Source organism: Falco punctatus, assembly GCF_963210335.1.
Source record: "Falco punctatus genome assembly, chromosome: 15".
In the NCBI taxonomy this organism is placed as follows: Eukaryota; Metazoa; Chordata; class Aves; order Falconiformes; family Falconidae; genus Falco; species Falco punctatus.
In genome coordinates this window covers 21,881,687-21,898,663 of record NC_137595.1, presented here as the reverse complement: position 1 = coordinate 21,898,663, position 16,977 = coordinate 21,881,687, and the positions used below count along the sequence as shown (strand labels likewise).

Genomic DNA, 16,977 nt, shown 5'->3' with positions numbered 1-16,977 from the left:
GTCTCAAGAGATGTGCTGGAGTTTTGCAGGACCAATCCTACGGCTGGTACAGCACTAATGGGTCTCTCTGTTCACCTTTAATAATAAAGACATTGCACAGAGGCCATACTTTGAAGCAGTCTCTCTTGCAACTAGGAGACCGAGTATTGTGTACAACAGGGCAAAATCTCATTGTAAGGAAGGCCAGAAAGTCTATGGCTGCTATCACATCTTGAGAATTAAGTGTTTATTTTTTTCTTCTTCTTCTGCATCAGTGATATAGTTCTAGTATGTTTTTGAAGGAAAAGGAATCACATTCCCCAGATCTCCTTACTTGCCATCTGGTTTTGCACTCCATAGTCCCACACAGACATACAGACACACACATACATACAAAGACTAGAATCTACCTTGAAAAAAACACCAAAAATCTGGCATCAACATCTGGCACACCCACTTAATCCCAAGAGCTTGGCCTTTAAGGGAAATGCACTATAGTTGCCGGAGTGACCAATGCCTCAACTTCAGCTCTCTCACACTGGTGTGAGTTGACCAGACAGATCCAGGATACTCGAGGTCTTATCACACAGACACATCCAAGCCTGTCCTTTCCCTCATGCTGGTGTGAAGCCTCACAGCAGCTTCTGTCACACAATGCATTTTTTACAGCTCCTTCTAAAGCTGTAGGCAGAGCGCACACCGTGAAAGTTTGAGTTGCAACCACTTGCCATCACTATGCAAAGGAAAGAAATGTCTTTATGCCTGGCTAGTCTGCGGAACTCATTACCACAAAATGTCATCCAAGTCAAGAGCTTAGCAGTGCTGTATGCACAAAGGGAGGACCCACGGTTGCACAGAACTATGTAAAAACCCATAGCAAAAAGGGAATGTTAAGCTGTAAGGCATCCAACAATTAGGATTTGGGTCCAGAAGCAAACTGCCTTAGAGAGCAAAGCCCATTACAGGCAGATTGCTCCACGATTTTTATTTAACTGAGTTGTCCTTTTCCTCCAAAGTATTGGTACAACATACTGACAAAGGCAGAACACTGGATGTGATATTGATCTCAGTCTTTATAAAATTCCTTTGTTTCTGTGTCTCAACAAGAATGGCAGTGTACATCACTTGAAGAATATCTATTTTATTTATTTCCCATCTCTTCATCCCTGTTCTCCATTTTTATAGATCTACTGGCATAGGAGTTGGATGCTTCAGCAAATGAGGTTAACCTATGACCATGAATTACTGCTCCCTCAGGAGGAAGTAGTAGTAAAAACGGAAACTGCCACAACTACTGCGGAGGACAGCAAAGGCAGACAGACCAAGGGTTGTACAAATTACAAAACCACCAGCTCCTGAAACCCATAATAGGACTACCCATGCAAATAATAAAGTGTGACATAAACACACACAAAACTGGACTCAGTTTGGCCAGTACAATCATTCTTATGCCAAGAAAAATAAGCAGCTTTCCCATTTTCCCTGGAGTTTCCCATAAAATGGCTCTCAGGGCCTCTGTCACATCAGAGACAACACGTGGCAATAGACCACAGGCAGCTGAAAAGAGAAATGAGCAAATCATCTGTAGCATTGCTTTTAACTGTCGTATCATGCACGAACAGAGGGCAAGGTAGCCCTTGGTAACAGTGGTCTGTCCAGGATAAATCAGAGTAAATGCAAAGCCGAGTGCAGTATCACATGTCCATCGTGATTTCCATATCAAGATTGTGGGCTCATCCCAGTCTGTGGCTAGGACTCACCTGTGTGAATTTACATGCTCATCTTGAGACATTTTAAAAGAATGAGAAAGAGATAAACATCTTTATGATTAACTCTCCTCTAAGTCACCTCATTCTGAGCATGGAGGGACCCTAAAATCAATGGGGGAAAGTTGCACAGGTCAGTTGTAAGAAGGGAAAGGAAAGGGAGAATGACATTCTGCAGGGCTGCGGCTGCTAGGGGAGAGATAGGGTTTTCTGAACAAGGGGTTTATGGTCTTTGTTTGGGGGTGTCATGCACAGGTGCCTTCTTACTGCATTCTGGTGAGAACCCAGCACAAAATGTGAGTGTGGATGAAAAGAAAATCTGAACTAAGCACAGAAATAAACAGACTCAGACACTTGGGAAGTTTGTCTCAGAAAGGGTCCCTGCACCTCACAAAGAGTTTCAAGAACACTTTCTGCTTTGTTTCTCCTTTATCTTAGCTGATGGGAAACTCTCCACAGCTCTCCTAGAATATATTATGGGTTTATGAGGATCAACACCTTCCCCACCTTAGCTGACTCCTGCTTATGCAGACCTGCCCTGCTCCATTATTCCTTGGGGCTTTTTGTTCCACAGGTGTAGAGGATGTTATTGCTTCTTTTATTAATATCAAGTCAGAGACCGAACTCCACTGGAAAAGGTTAAAAAAAAAAAAGTGATACGGAACAGCTTCAGTGCCATGACTAGATAAGCAAACTGGGAGTTTCCAGTCTGAAAACCAGGTAACTGAGGGAGGGAGGGAGGGAATGATGTAGGTCTATAAAATCATGGGAGTGGCACAAGGTGGGTGAAGAGGCAACAAAAGCTGCGCTGAGAAACCTAGGGAGTAGTAAAAGAAACTAGCATGCTGAAAAGAAGCCAAAGGAGATGTTTCTGCATGCACCTTGCAGACAGGCTGTGGAAAACCTTGCTGTGGATATTAAAAGCATACATGCCCTCAAAAAGAGAGTGGTTAAGGTCATAGCAGACAAAGACACCAAGAGTTATTAAGCAAAAAGACACCACCTCTCAGTCAGCATGTGCCCAGATGGTTGCAGGCTGGGAAACTAATCCTAGAAAAGACTAATTCCTCGCTGCCTTCTTAAATGCCTCCAATTTGAGCCACTGTCAGACAGGATGATGGAGTAGATGAATCTTTGATATGATATACTATGGATGATCTTACATTCTTGACAGGTTTTGTGCTAAATGGAGAACATTACAGGAAGCTGCTTCTCCCTCACCTATTCCTTCATGCTGTTCCCAGCTGAGACTTGGTTTTCACTAGCAACCTTATATACGCACTGCCTCTCTGCAAGCATCTGCAGGCAAGCATCCCACAGGTCTTCACCCTGCCTCTCTTCCCCCTCCTGTGCAAAAAGCAGAAGGAATGACAGAGGCCAAAGAAAAGACTTGCTGCCTTTCTGCTCAGTGCAGCATAGTCTTTGCAGCCATGGAAGCAGCCCCATGCTACGGTGCATGGGCTGGCTGCTGGAGGCACAGAGGGAGGTGGCTGTTCCCATGCTGTTGGCTCTCCTCCTGATTTCCAGCTGGTAAATTGCATTAAAAGAAGCTAGGACTGTAACTAGATAACATGACTTTACATTGTAAGCAACTACCACAGTTGCCAGAGGGTTGTGGCCCATGGAAAGGAAGAAGCCAAGATACTCATTCAGGGGAAGGGAAGTGTTCAGTGGGTACTTAGTATTAAGATAAGAACCATGCTTTCTCTCCTTTTCTAGATCATTTTCCCAATCTGGCTTTTTGTTTGGAGGGAGTGGAGAAGTGACATCAACACTGCTATGAGATTGAAGAAGTAAATAATTCTTTATCACCATAACATTGCAAACCATTGCAAAATTTCTACTGCTGTCCAGGCCAACACTTGTAATAACCTACTGCCAAACAGGATAGCAAAAAGCAAGTATTAGCAGCTGACCCTGGAATATTTCCCTTGTCATTCAGAGGCATTGCTTTCCTGACTCAAGGAAGAGGACAAAGAACAGTCAAATCACACAGACTGAGTTAATATCAGAGCTGTAAGAATGTCATGACATTACTTGTCAAAGGGACATCTAAACTTCAGCTCGGGTTTCCGGGGCTAGGAGAAGGGATTTGAAGGATGCTATTATTCAGCCATCAAGCTGTAGCATTATTTTCATGTTCATGGGACTAAAAGAAAAACTCTTCTAGAATACTATATGCTTTAACACAGGCTAATAATTTCAGTCTCCAATTCATGACCATACTCTAACAATCTATGGCAGACAACTCATTTGTTACTCAATTATATGGCCCAGAAAGACAGACTGTGTATAGCAGCATTGCTCTACTGATTTTGCCAATATACACTAATAGAAGATGAATCTTATTTATTTTTAAACAATTTATATAAAACAATGTTTGATTTCTACAGAACCTTGGTGGTTTCATGCTTATTAAATTTTAATACAGTGCATAAAATTGGCAAAAAGTACCTTCTGAAACACTCTTTGTTACACCTCTGTATCGGGTTCCATCTGCCAGATTCTGCTACCTTTATGCATTTTGAATAGTACCTTCGTCCTGAAATAGTCCCACTGAAAGTGATGGATTTTCTCAGACCATTGCTATGTGTGTATAATAGAGTAACAAAACCCCACTGAAATGGAGCAATAAAGACAACATAGCTGGGGAATAGAAAGATGTGCTGAATCGTACCCCCACAGGTACACTTCCAATACAATTACATGTCTCCTTAGAAAGAAGACACGTTGCAACTTTCAAATCCTGCACCTTGCCTCTTTCCACACAAACTATCATCACTACTTCATCAAGGAAAGTGGAAGAGGTATTATTACCAAAAGAAGCACATTCCCTCCAGTTTGCCCCGGGTCAAACCTGCTACCCCTTGGAGCAGGGTGCTGCAGTACCCGTCAAACACCAAATAACATAATGGCTTGCTTTTGGTGAAACTCAAGGAGTGCAGAGCAATAGTGGCACTGTGTGGGGCCACAGGGTTTGGGACAGCATGGTAGCTAGGCGTGGACATGCAGCATAACTGTCCAAAAAAGCAAGCAGGGTGAAAGCACTACCAGTAACACCACGAGAAAGGCTGACAGGGTAGGGCAGGCTGTGAAGACAGGTCAGGGCCATGCTGAAGCAGGAAAGCAGCAGGGAAGCTGGTGGGGTGGGGTTGTGCACAGGCTGGTGACAAAGGGGGAGCAGAAGGATCACTGTGAGAGGCTGTTCATGACTCAAAAAGAGCTCGGAGGACACAAAGGATTTCAGTATGCAAATGTGAATGAAGGAAGACAAAATGGTATGGCTGGAGGAGATGCAGGAGAGTTGAGGGGAGGACCTGAAAACACGGGATGAGGCTATGGGGAGCTGCAGGAGAAACGAGAGTTAGAAAGTCTTCTTGCCTTTGGCTGATGTGAAAGCAACTGTCAAATCTTTCTCAGAAGGCTCTGCTGTCAGTGTTGGCATTCACGTCTGTTGGCTCCAGCAAGCAGCATTCAGCCAGTGGAAATAGGGAGCTTGGTTTAATCCTGAAGGAAAGACTGAAAAGACAACTGCTTTCCTTAGTGCTCTGGGATAATGCTGGGAAGGAAGAGGCAGCTCTTGGCCTTGCAACACCCCCATCAACCCAGTGGTACTGGTAGGATACCTCAATGGCTCATTACCCAACACTGCCTCTTCCTTCAAAAGAAGCTGCTAGTTTAATCCTTCTGCAGGCTGAAGATGTCACCTGTAAAATCCCCGTGTCACCTGCACAGTGTCAGTTTATGGACTGTAAGTCAGTGAAGTTTGTTCCTTTAAAAGTCATTTATGATCCTGTAGGAATGTTATATGAGTGCACAATGGCATGGAGTAAGGGTGACACACTGTGTGGATGGAGAGAAGTGCAATTCCTCCCCTTCTTCCCAATTTTTTTTGAGGGATTTGGTACTTTTTTTCTGAAATCTGGGTCTGGACTGAGGCAAACCCAAAGCAATCCCAGTGGAGCTCTCCTTTGGTCCCTTCCTGCAAAATGGCCAAAGCCTCTCAGATGAGCCCCTCCACACAGCATCGCTGCTGCTGCAGCAGCACAACCTGCCTTCACACCAAGTGCTCCCATCTTGGATTAAGCACGTAGCAAGAAGCAATAAATCTGAGGAAGTCCCTGGACTCTGGAGAAGAAGAGAAAGTTTTCTGTGACCTACTAACAGTTGCCACAAACCTATGAGTAACAAGACACACACAGCTTCAGAGCAAATGCACAGTTTGCTGCAGATGACATCCTTTCTGGCAGTCAGTGTGGACTCTGTGCTGCATGGAGAAATGCAGCAAGTCTGGCTTAAGGAGCTTAAAGAGAAGAGAAAAAAGATTAAGCAGTAGTTTCATGTTTTGGTTTCATTTTTAAAACAGGCTGTGAGTTTAACCCTCATCTGAAGAAAGTACTTCCTTACACACAACTAAAAAGGTTACTGTGATTAGGAGATCTCAATCCTAATTGCCAAACACACCAGCCAAGAGACTAAGACAAATACTTGTACAAATAAATTATAAGAGAGAGAAGCAGAGATGAGAAATGCACAAGTCAGTCTTCAGAGCCCACCTCGCCGATTATTTAAACCTTGTTTTCCCTACTGAAAGCCTCTGCTACTCCCACCTCTGTCATTCAGTGTGCAAAATCCCTGCAGTATTTTTCATTCTTCCTGATGCCATGAAGACAAAGAACCTCTGTATAAAAGAGCCTTCTGGCATTGCTAGGGATATTAAGGCTTTTAAAAAATAACTGCTTTGTTCTTTAAATGTTAGTAAACAGGCTGTGAGATGGCAGGTGCCTGGCTTCCAGAAAACACAAAAGTTTTGGTATTTTTGAAAAAATAGGAACAGCATTTTTTTTTTCACTTGTGAGCTTCACCCATCACTGAACATTATGGGCAGAAACAAGCAGAACTCATCTGCTGTGGGATAGAGGATAGAGGCTTTACTGTACTGCAGTTTCAATTCAACTTGCCAAATCTCACCCCCATGCCGTGGTACCATGGGAGGCTGTAGTGATATCCTTCTCCCATTTAACTCTGAAGCACGTTCTTATCTTGCTAGTAAATGTAGTATCTTGCCAGGCTGAGACTCCTTGTTAAGGATGACTACAGTACTTGACAGCTGGTGTTACTGAAGAATCTGGAGCACTTTTATGAGAACCCTGTGTCTTTGGGATATATACTTAATCCAGCATTACAGATGAGGAACGGAAGGACAGAGAGATCAAGTGACCCTTCCAGGAACATACAGGTGGGCTTTGGGGGACGAACAGTTTGAATCATGCTACTGAACTGGAGGCTAACACCCTGACAACTAGATCACTCCTCCCATCTAATGTCTGACCTTCCACTGGGTTTAAAAGACCGCTAATGGACAAGCTTGGAGAAGGACTAGCACCAAACAGGAAGAACATATCTGACCTCATTTACAGGCAAAATAGCAAAATGCAGTTGCTGAGAACAGCAAGGTCTTGCTAGCTTTTTTTAACAGGAAACAGCATCCAAGAAATGTATACTTTATCTCTGAAATGCATGGCATGGACTGTGCTGAAACAAGGGCCTGAGCAGGGCTCCCTGGCCCGGGTGGTGACTCCCGGGAGACAAAGGAGAGTCTGTTGTCTCCAGCTCCACACAGCCGCTCAGACATGCTGGTCCTGAGCACTATTCCTGGCCTTGCACTGACTCATTCAGTGACCTTGCTGAGAAAGACTCTCACATCCAAGTCTGCCTGCCTGTAAAAGCCATCATGGTCTCCTATGATTGGATTCTATTCGAAGCATAGATGATGAACAAACATGAAATATTTCTTCTGCTGGGGTAAGCAGGAACTAGACAGATAAATGAAACTATCCTCCTATAAGCTCTCTCTCCACCTCCATCCTTAATTTTACAATTAACTGTGCCAATGAGTCTTGGTTTTACAGTACCCCAGGGCTGCTCCAAGTCCTTCTATCATAAGAAGGACACAGCGCAGTCTTGAAGCAGGTGCTTATTTTCTTGAAGCACTTTCTGTTTATTTTCACAGCTGTTCATAGTTGGCCTCGATCCTCTTCAGCATGACACCTCATCCTTTCCAGGTAGTAGTGGTCAGCCTTGGCGGGAGGATGCCAAAGCTGCTAGCACACGGGCTGGTGGAAGAGAGGCTTTCAGCTAGGGGAGCCAGGACAGGATTGTGTTTTCTGCTGTAAGATTCCAGCCTGATGCCTGCTGCTGCTGACCTATGCAAGGACAATGGGTGAAGCTTAGATTTTTCTATTCAAAGTGGGACATAGCCACCTTTTGAAAAAAACTGCATTGTAAATGGATTCCCTTTGTCATTTTACTAATACCACTCTGTTCTGTTAAAGGTGAAAGGATTTTTAGAATCTAGTTTATTCATTGATAGCTACGTTTCTTCATCTATGTTCAGAGCCAAAACTCATTAAAGGCAGTGGGAATCTTCCCATTCACGTCTATTCACTTCTGTTGGCTTTAGCCCAAGCTTTTATTCAGTCCCTCTTGGCCTGGACAATGAAGATCAGTGATGGCAGTTTCACTATCAGTGTCTTTGTGCTACCATGTCTCGTTTCTAAAACCTTCAGAACAATGTCCATTTGTTTTAGCAACTGCTTCCTTTCACATTTCAAAAATAAGTAAGTCCATGGAAGAAACATTTCTTTTGGCTCTGCACTGGCTGAAAGCTCATTTGCAGACATTTTAATTTTGGTAGACAGTGTGTCTTTGATGCCCTACATCATCTCAGCACACCAGCCTGCTATTTTTGCCTCACAGGCTTGGCTGCATTGAGTCATGTATCTCTCTCTGGTTTACTTTGGAGCTAGTGTAACCAGCGATAATCTCAGTGCTCGTCCTAAGGAGACAAGAAGCATTTACTTGTGAAATCTAACAGAAAGATGGCAGCTCAATGAAAGGCATGCTGAGCATATTCTTGTAGCATATGCAACAGAAAGAAAATAGCGTCATGATTAATGACATTCACATCACTGCAACATGATCTCATGCTCTCCGGCTGATGGCTGGATTGTGTAGCTTTGCTGGATGGCCTTCCTGGCGAGTGGGACATCTGGGGCTGTCCTGGCCTCTCCCCACTGGCCTTCCAGGTCCGTGCTGAAGGGAACATCTTACCTTGCTCCAGATGCTGCTCTATGGTTACTGCAAACACTAAGAGGTACCAAAAGGGGTGAGAAAATAGGCCAGTACAGGCTGATCCAAAACTCCCACTAAGCACCACTAAGAGGAGGGGAAGGCTGGAGCAGAGTGTAGCATTTGTAACACAGCTTCTAAAAATCTTTGGACTAAGCATCGGTGCACGTTAAGTGCTAAACTGGGGCACAGTGCCCCCTGGTACCAAGTTTAAAAGCTCACAGTATAGGATTCCAGCCTTGTGCCATCAGTTGATTTAACCCTAACACTTCCGTGATCAATGTGGCTACCGTCTTAATTAATGTGAGTGCTCTGGAACCACGAGTGTTTTTCTGTTTTGCCACTGTCAAGGAGTATCTGTGCCTTTTTTTCATCTAAGTCTTCACTCCCTCTGCTCCCGTTACTTGAATCAGACAGATCTAATTGGTGATCGTGCTTTGGAGACGTGAGCAGAAACCTTCAGTGTAAAGGGAACGTCTGCAGAGTACCATGGGTGTGAACCATGTTTCTCATTCTCAGACTTAGCGGGAAGAAAATCCTGCTTTATCCCCAAAAGGAGAGAAAGAGCAAGAGGGAATTAGAATCCAAAGAAAAATAAAAAAAATGAGCATTCTTGGTTGCTCACTCTGAGACCTACAGCTGGATGAAACCCAATTTTATCACACTTTGAAGTTCATATTCTGGCAAAGGAAAACCTTTCCCATGAAATCTGGCCCCTGTCTGAGGAAGGTCACTGCAGGGAGAAGATCTGGATGAAGGTACCTCAAAGGGATGGAATATTTTTCTTACCTGAAATGCTGCATATGGACAAAACCTGGCTCATTAATTCCTTCCTCACTAGGTGGATATCTTTGTCTTTCAGCTCTAGCAGAACAAAATGGTGATGAAACCCCGTGCCTGTCTCCTTTTGTTGATGGCTATTTTTTTTTTTCCTTAGCTTTTCTCTTGTTTTGTACTCTTGGCTCAGAAGTCTGTCTACTGCTCCAAACCGGTTAATTCTTCCTAAGAGTTGTATGGGCCCAAGGCCTAGATTATATTTATAAGCTGTAAGGATCTCCCCAGGCAGACTCACTTATAAAGGATTCGAGTTAAACAGCTACAAGGAGATGCTCAAAAACAACCTCAGAGAGGAAACACAAAGAGATGGAACATCACACATTTCCCCCATGTTAAAGTTTAAAAAAAAAATACCAGACTACAGTTCAAAGTGCCATATAATGGGAGGTAAGTAATCTTTATCCTTTAATCTGCCATGCTTCCAGCAAAAGGATGAAATGTTCTGTTTTCCTCTGGTGTCAGAACACATGTGCTTAAGAAGTTTCTCAGGCAGGTCCCCACATTTTTGCACCAGTGCAAATGCGTGAATGAATTGTGTGAGGGAAAAGCCACAGGGCAGCTGGAGACTGGTGTTTGGACAGCCGTGGATGCAAGAAGTGACGAGCCTGAATTGGAAAGCCTGCCAGGATGCTAGGAAGGGATGGAGAAAAGGTCACACCTCAGGAAAACTCTGCATTCTTGACAGTTTTTTAACAAAAATGAAATTTCTTGCAGTGTATTACTTATGCTTTTGCTTTTGCTTTGTTGTTGTTGTTAAAAGTGACTGACAGGCCTCTTCCAGCTTTGCTTTGTGGCTTTGGATGATTCATTAAACCCTTCTTTGCCTTTTTTTCCCTTCTTGTACAAACAAGAAAGTTTCACAGAGACTCTTAATGACTGTGTGTGCTTCCTGCCCTCTCTCTGAAGCTGCCATCCCATGGAGGAGCAGCAAGTCATCAGAAACATCCCCATGGCTCTGCTGGCCTCTTATCTTTTACTATTAGGTTTCTAATACACAGCCATTCCTGTGTACTACTGTGTATTTGAACAAAGGTGTGCAGGAAATGTTTTTCCCAACTAGAGAAACATTTTGTTTGCATTCTGTGTTTGAGCCAAATGAGGTTTTCTTGAGGCCTTTTTTTCTTTTTTTCCAAAGCAAAGGAGTAAGTAAGCAAACATGTCTGCAAGAAGCTTAATGAAACAGCCGAAGGACAGCCAATGGACTTGTTGAACAGAGGACTCCTGCAACTGTAAGAGTACAGTTTTCTGACTTAATTCAGATTGGCATCTTGAAACCAGACCTTGCATACACAGATCACCAAGTTGCAGGCAAGACGGGATGGGGCTTTCCTTCCCTAGACACTGCATCCCTAGCAGAAGTTATTCCAAACTGAGACTTCCCGCAGAAGGTTTCTGTTTTGATAACATGCCATTTTCCAATGAAAAACACTTTCATCAAAAAGTTCCCTACCCTGCTTTCTCACAGACTGCCAATGTTAACTTGTCTTTTGATCCTCAAGGGACTAGAGGATGTGTGTGCATAAAAGAGCCTAACCAGATTGTGGAGAGAGGCACACCCAGCGATGGCTTTGCAGCTCTCCTCAGGATTAAGGCAGCTATCCTTGGCAATGCAACTGTCTGTGTGAGGGGATGGACTATGTACCCTAAGAAGTGATGGCTTTGCTTGTTTAGGGTTTAGGGACCCATATGTAGCCAGTACCTTGCCTGTCTTGGAGGCTAGCATATGCCTCCAAGGCACCCTATACATTAAATAAATAACAGCTGAATTCATGGGACATGTGCTGCTTTATCCCAGAACAATGCAGTAAACTGCAATGCACACTGTGCAATGTTCTGCCTGCTTCCCCCACCTCTTCTGAGGGCTTGAATTTACCCGACACGGAAAGCTGTCCAACCAAAAAGCACTCTAGGTCCTCTCAGGAAAATGATAAAGAACTTGATACAGCACACTGCAATGAAAATCTATTGCCTGCCAACTCACTGTCCTCAAAAGTAGTCACAACCCTTCTCCTACCAAAGATCACTAACACAGAACAGTGTCTTTCAAATCCATTGCCATGCTCTGCTTGCTTCTCTTTCTGTCGGCACAGCTCCGCTTTGGAAGCCCAAGCCAGTACTCACTGTCACAGCCCACAGCTGTGAGTATCGGCTCCCTCCAACTAAAAGGGCAAAAGCTGCTTTGGAGAATAACTCCATTTTGCAGAACATGCCTCTGGTCAGGACTGTTTCCATCAAGCTGATAGGAAAGGCTGTCTTTGCGTCTAAGTGCCTCTACCTGAAGTCACAGGGCAGAACTACCCATCTAAAATTTAGGCTTGTAGGCCAGACTTGTCTCTTCCCTTTATTGTTGAGGGAGGCAAACAGGCACCTGCCAAAGGTTTGTAAAACAGAGGTTTGCACAGATGGGATGAGTCAGAAGAGCCTATCTCTGTAGTCACTAAACAGAGCAGCCTAGATAATGAGCCCAGATTAGACACCTGATACTCAGACTGCTACATTTAGGTTAGATATACCTTACCTTTGGCTACGGCTAAACACAGCACACAGTGGAAGGTGCAATTAGGATAGGCCCTGCTCTGATCGACAGCCATTCCCTCTGCTGTGAGTCCTAGATGTGTGACTGCTTATGGTGAACACCAACAGAGAGGCAACACAAAGTGAAGGGTTTCCCAGCTCTGGTATCATCCCCTGCCGAGTAGACACAAGGGAGTAATGCATGTAACCCTCTGTGTCAGGCCAGTGCCAGAAAGGATGGAAGGTACTCCAAGGGATGGCCAAGCAAGTCTCTTGTTAGTGCAGGTCTCACAGACTACACTGCCTTGGTCCTAAAGAACACAATGCTTCATGGTGCACCAGGCCATAGCCCCAATACTCTGGCCAAATTCTTACAGGTTATGGCTTTCCATCCCCATTGTCTAGTATTTCCACCAGACCCAGCAACCTCCACTTACTTGTTGTTATTATTCTGTTTAGTTATGGTCATACTGTTACAACTGCCAGGCGCCTTTGCAAAGCTAAAAGCATTTCATTAGGGAGTGAAATGACCTTTTCTAGCCCTAGTTCAATTCCCACAGGTATTGTGAGGCGAAGGTATTTGTTAATATTAGCAAAGAGCTCTGAGCTCCTCAAATGGAATAACTGTCATGGCAAAAGGAGTTGTATTATTATGAAGAGGTTCTAGTCCAGTTAGCAAATTGCTTTTGCCATCTGTACAAACAGAACATGCTGCTGTGTTAGGGAAATCTGCTATGCTTTGGAAAAGCTCTAACAGGTTGCTACAGGAAGGTGAAGATGCTCAGAAACAAACCATGCCATTCTTACAGCCGTATTTTTGATTTTGCATATTTCAAGGGAGCAAATAAAGATTAAATATAGTTCCCAGGAGCATTTAGCTACATTCTCACACTGAATTCCTTGTCAAACTATACACTAGAGGCATTTAATCTCAATTAAAAGATCAATTATCAACAGATAAAAGATTATCTGGGGCATTACACAAATACAACATGATTTGCTAGCAGCTGGTCAGTAATCTCCAATGAATTCTTAAACACCTTAAATGAAAATTTAACTACAGTTCCATAATTAAGCTAGACTTTTCATTCTTCAGTTAAGCTTCCTGTAAGATTGGTCTTTACTATTACCCATAACTATTCAGAAGCCCATTACTGTAACACAGATCTGGGGGAAGTTCCATGTTCTAAAAATTAATTAGAGGCATTTGTCATCTTAAGAATGACCTAGGCATTTATATGAAAATTAGAACTAACTGATGACATCATGTGATGTTGAGAAAAGTGTTCCTGATTTAACACTGTGCATGAGAAATGATGTTTCTTATTCATAACACTGAAAATATCTGAGGCTATTCTGTGTTGTTTGTTGTTTGAATTTGGGACATTTCTACACCAAGTATCAATTCTGATCTTCTGAAATGCCTGCTTTTTCTTGCAGAATAACATATGGATTTGTCACTCACAGAACCATATCTATGTCTCACTTTGGTCTAGTGCATTTTAATGTAGCACAACTACTTTTTACATTCATTAAGAATTTAGAAGTATACTAAAAAGAGGCATGGAAAACTTCAAAATACCCTGACTATAACTCAGTTTCACTAAACCCCTTGATACACACACAGTATAAGGTCTAATGCACCTGCTACCTTTCTGCTTTTGAAAATTAACTGAGCAAGAGTAACAAAAAAAAAAATGCACACAAACCCCATCATTCAGCCATGGGGATTGACAGTGCTTTACTGTAAGGCTGTAACAGGTCATTTAACCCCAGTGCCTCATTTGTGGCATTATCGGGAATGACAATGTGTGTGGGCAGCTGTAGAGCTGCTACCACTCTCTCATTATCAGTATAGTGTAGTGGGTTGTGTACGTTAAAAGCCATATAACTGGTACATATGTTGCAGTAGCACAGAATAGCTCCCTCCCCGTCACCTGAGCGCTGGCTGCATTTCTAGAAGTGCCCTTTAAGTGCACTGGGACATCTCCCAGGATGTCTGGCACTAGCAAAACACAGTTTCTGACCCTTGCAGCTGAGGCTGCACTGGCCCACGAGGCACCTGCGGCTGAAGGAGCAGCCCTGAATGAGGAAAAGACTGTGCTCTCCCGGGGCAGAGGCAAAAGGGGAAGAAGCATCTCCGTGTCCCCTGCTAAAACCACACTGTTCCCCACCACCGCAGGAGTGCTCGCCCCTGCTGCAATCCTGTCTGCCATGGCAAGAGCAAAGGCACGTGGACAGGCTGGAAGCCTCAGTGCGTGGGTGGATCTGTCTACACCCCAGTGCCTGGAGATAATGCTCAGGTGACACACGAGCAGCTGCTCCAAGAAACCCATGAGAGATCAGGGAGGCAGCTGTGCTATATAAATAATAACACCATTAGGGTTGCCTGAAATATCCTATTCAAAGAAGAAACTTTCTACGTGCCCCAAGAGCAAGGGATGCACAGTGGTGGCTGCTGTGAGAAGGGAGGCAGCAGGGCAGTGGCATTCCAGCAGGACACACTGAGTGGCACAGAGAACCCCAGACTGCTAAACTACCAGGGGACGGGGGCAAAGACAGCGTTCCTGCAAGAAAGCCTGTTTCTCAGTTGGTGCCCCTCTGCACTCCCCTTCCCCATGCCCCGGAGCCCTGAGAGCCCCAAAGCCTGGAGGGAGCTGCTGACACTGGCCACCTTTCTGCCTTTGAGGGAAGCGGGGGCAGGACTGGGGGAAGATGTTGCCACCTGATGCTCACGCAGCTCCAGCTTTGCAGGGACAGGTGATGCTGGCAAGCAGTGGGAGGCAACTCGGTTCATTTCTTTGCCCCATCTCAGGCAGCAGCAGCAGCAACAGGAAATCCAGGAGCTCTGTGAAATGACAGGGAGGGAGAGTGAAGTCCCCTTGCCTCGGCTGGTGACGTCTCTCCTTCCTCCTTTTTTTTTTTCCTGTCCCTATAAAGAATCTCGGGCTCGCATCAAACTTCCCAGCGAAAGCAAACCAAACCCGGAGGGGTGGGGGGAAAGGGAGAGAGAGAAAGAGAGAATCACCTAAGGCGGGATCTGGCCATGCCCGAGCCCCGCTGCCTGCCGGCTGCCTGCCCCGGGCGCTGCGGGGTGCCCCCCGGCAGGTAGCCGGGCTGGGGGACCTGGAAGCTCCCTCTCCTCCTGCCTTGCAAACTCCAGCTGAAGTTGAGGGATTTATTCTTCCTCCTGATCTCCGCAGCACCTGCACCTCCCTGGATAAATACATCTAAGAGGAGGCTTTTCAGTTCAGCCACTTCATCCCAAACTCCAGGCAAAGGACTGCTCAGAACAGCGACTCACTGACTGGAGGAAACTTTTTGCCAAACTTTTTCTGGTGCTTTGCTCTCTGCTTTTTAACCCCTGGAGATACTTTGCGCCACCCAGGCGGACTGAGGAGCCGACTCTTCTCAGGCAGAGTAACGTGCCCCTCCAGGCACCCCATCAATTAGCAAAGCAGGGGGAAGCGAGGAATAAAGTTATTGTGGGGTGGGGGAAAAAAGCCTCAAAACGTGAACCTGGAGAAGAAAGGAAGGAAAAACAAAATCTGCAGCCCAAGGATGAAGCGGTGAATGGAGAGAACAATTTAACTGGAATCAACAAGTGGGAACTTCTGCACGCCCCGCTCTTCCCCTCCCTTCCCGCTCCAGCCCCGCAGGCTTTCAGAAACTCCTTGCTGGAAAGAAAACTTGTCCCCGTTCGCGGACCTCTCCCCCTGCGCCTCACAAGGGATATAGCAGCCACCCACACCGGCACCGGCCATGGCCCCCAGGCCCACCGCCGCCCTGGCCCTCTGTGCCCTTCAGGGGCTGCTCCTGCTGCACGGTAAGACTCGCCTCACACCTGGCTTTCTCCTTCTCTCCCCGTTCGCCCACAGGACTCTGCCGTGCCCGGCTCCTGCCGTGTCGCGGGGGGCGAGCGAGGGGGCTATAGCGGGGCGTGCGGCAGCCACCGGCGCGACCGAGCTCTCCGCCGTTACCTCAGGCGAGGGCGCTAGGTGGCGCCAAGGGGCGGCGGGGGCGCGCGCTTCCCGCCCGCCCGCGAGGGGCAACGCCCGGGTGTCCTCCGCGGTGCTGACAGGGCGGCGTGGACATGGAGCTCTCCCCACCTCAGCCCGGTGGGCAGGTGCCACCTTTCAGGCACCTCAGGTTTTAGGCCTCTGAGGGAGGCTTCATGAAGAGAGATTTAGGAATCCAAGCAGCCGTATCTCAAGGGAAGAAATCTCCTTGAAGTGTGTTGCACTTAAAGGACATTTATTATTTTTCTTTCCCCCTCCTCAGCACCTCGGTTAAAAGCAGCGGGTCCTTGCGTCTCCCTCCCCGTGTTTTAACTCGCGGTTGATCGCTCAAAGCAAGCCTGAGGAGGAAAAGGCTTCCGTGGCATGACAGGGAACGCGTGGGCTAGCCCGCTTTCTTCAGGAGGCAGGAGTGCTGATGTTGGAGCTGCATGGGTACAGCCATCGCGGGCAAATGCCCGCCTTCTCTTTGATATTTCAATTCTTATTCATGTGGTGTTTCTTTGCTGGACTCCCCTTAGCCCAGGCACTAGGTTATGTTCCCTGTTCTCCAGTGCTCCTTTTACCCCACTGCAAATGTGTTGTCCCCATTGGAGTTACTCCCACTTTTCGCCAATCCCAGAAAAGCCAAGAGGCAGGTTAATGAGATTTAGAAGAGCTTTTCCATCTGCCGTATGACTTTTCATTATCTCATTAAGTGTAAGGATTTCACTGCATTACCATGCTATTCATTC

At 45.6% G+C, this 16,977-nt stretch overlaps 2 protein-coding genes across 3 annotated transcripts in view; one reads left to right on the top strand and one right to left on the bottom strand.

Annotated features, from left to right (window-relative positions):
* Positions 1 to 15,030, bottom strand: part of LOC308054028 (uncharacterized protein) — a 70,206-nt gene extending 55,176 nt beyond the window's left edge. The window contains exon 1 of the mRNA XM_080366160.1: positions 14,953 to 15,030. The gene's annotated coding sequence lies outside the window, so the exon portion shown is untranslated. The remainder of the gene's footprint in view (positions 1 to 14,952) is intronic.
* A 201-nt stretch (positions 15,031 to 15,231) lies between these two features.
* LOC308054021 (vascular endothelial growth factor receptor kdr-like) overlaps positions 15,232 to 16,977 on the top strand; it is a 141,352-nt gene continuing 139,606 nt past the window's right edge. For both annotated transcript variants that reach the window (XM_080366144.1, XM_080366143.1), the window contains exon 1: positions 15,232 to 16,053. In XM_080366144.1, coding sequence (XP_080222270.1) covers positions 15,990 to 16,053 — 64 coding nt within the window. In that variant the 5' untranslated portion in view covers positions 15,232 to 15,989. The remainder of the gene's footprint in view (positions 16,054 to 16,977) is intronic.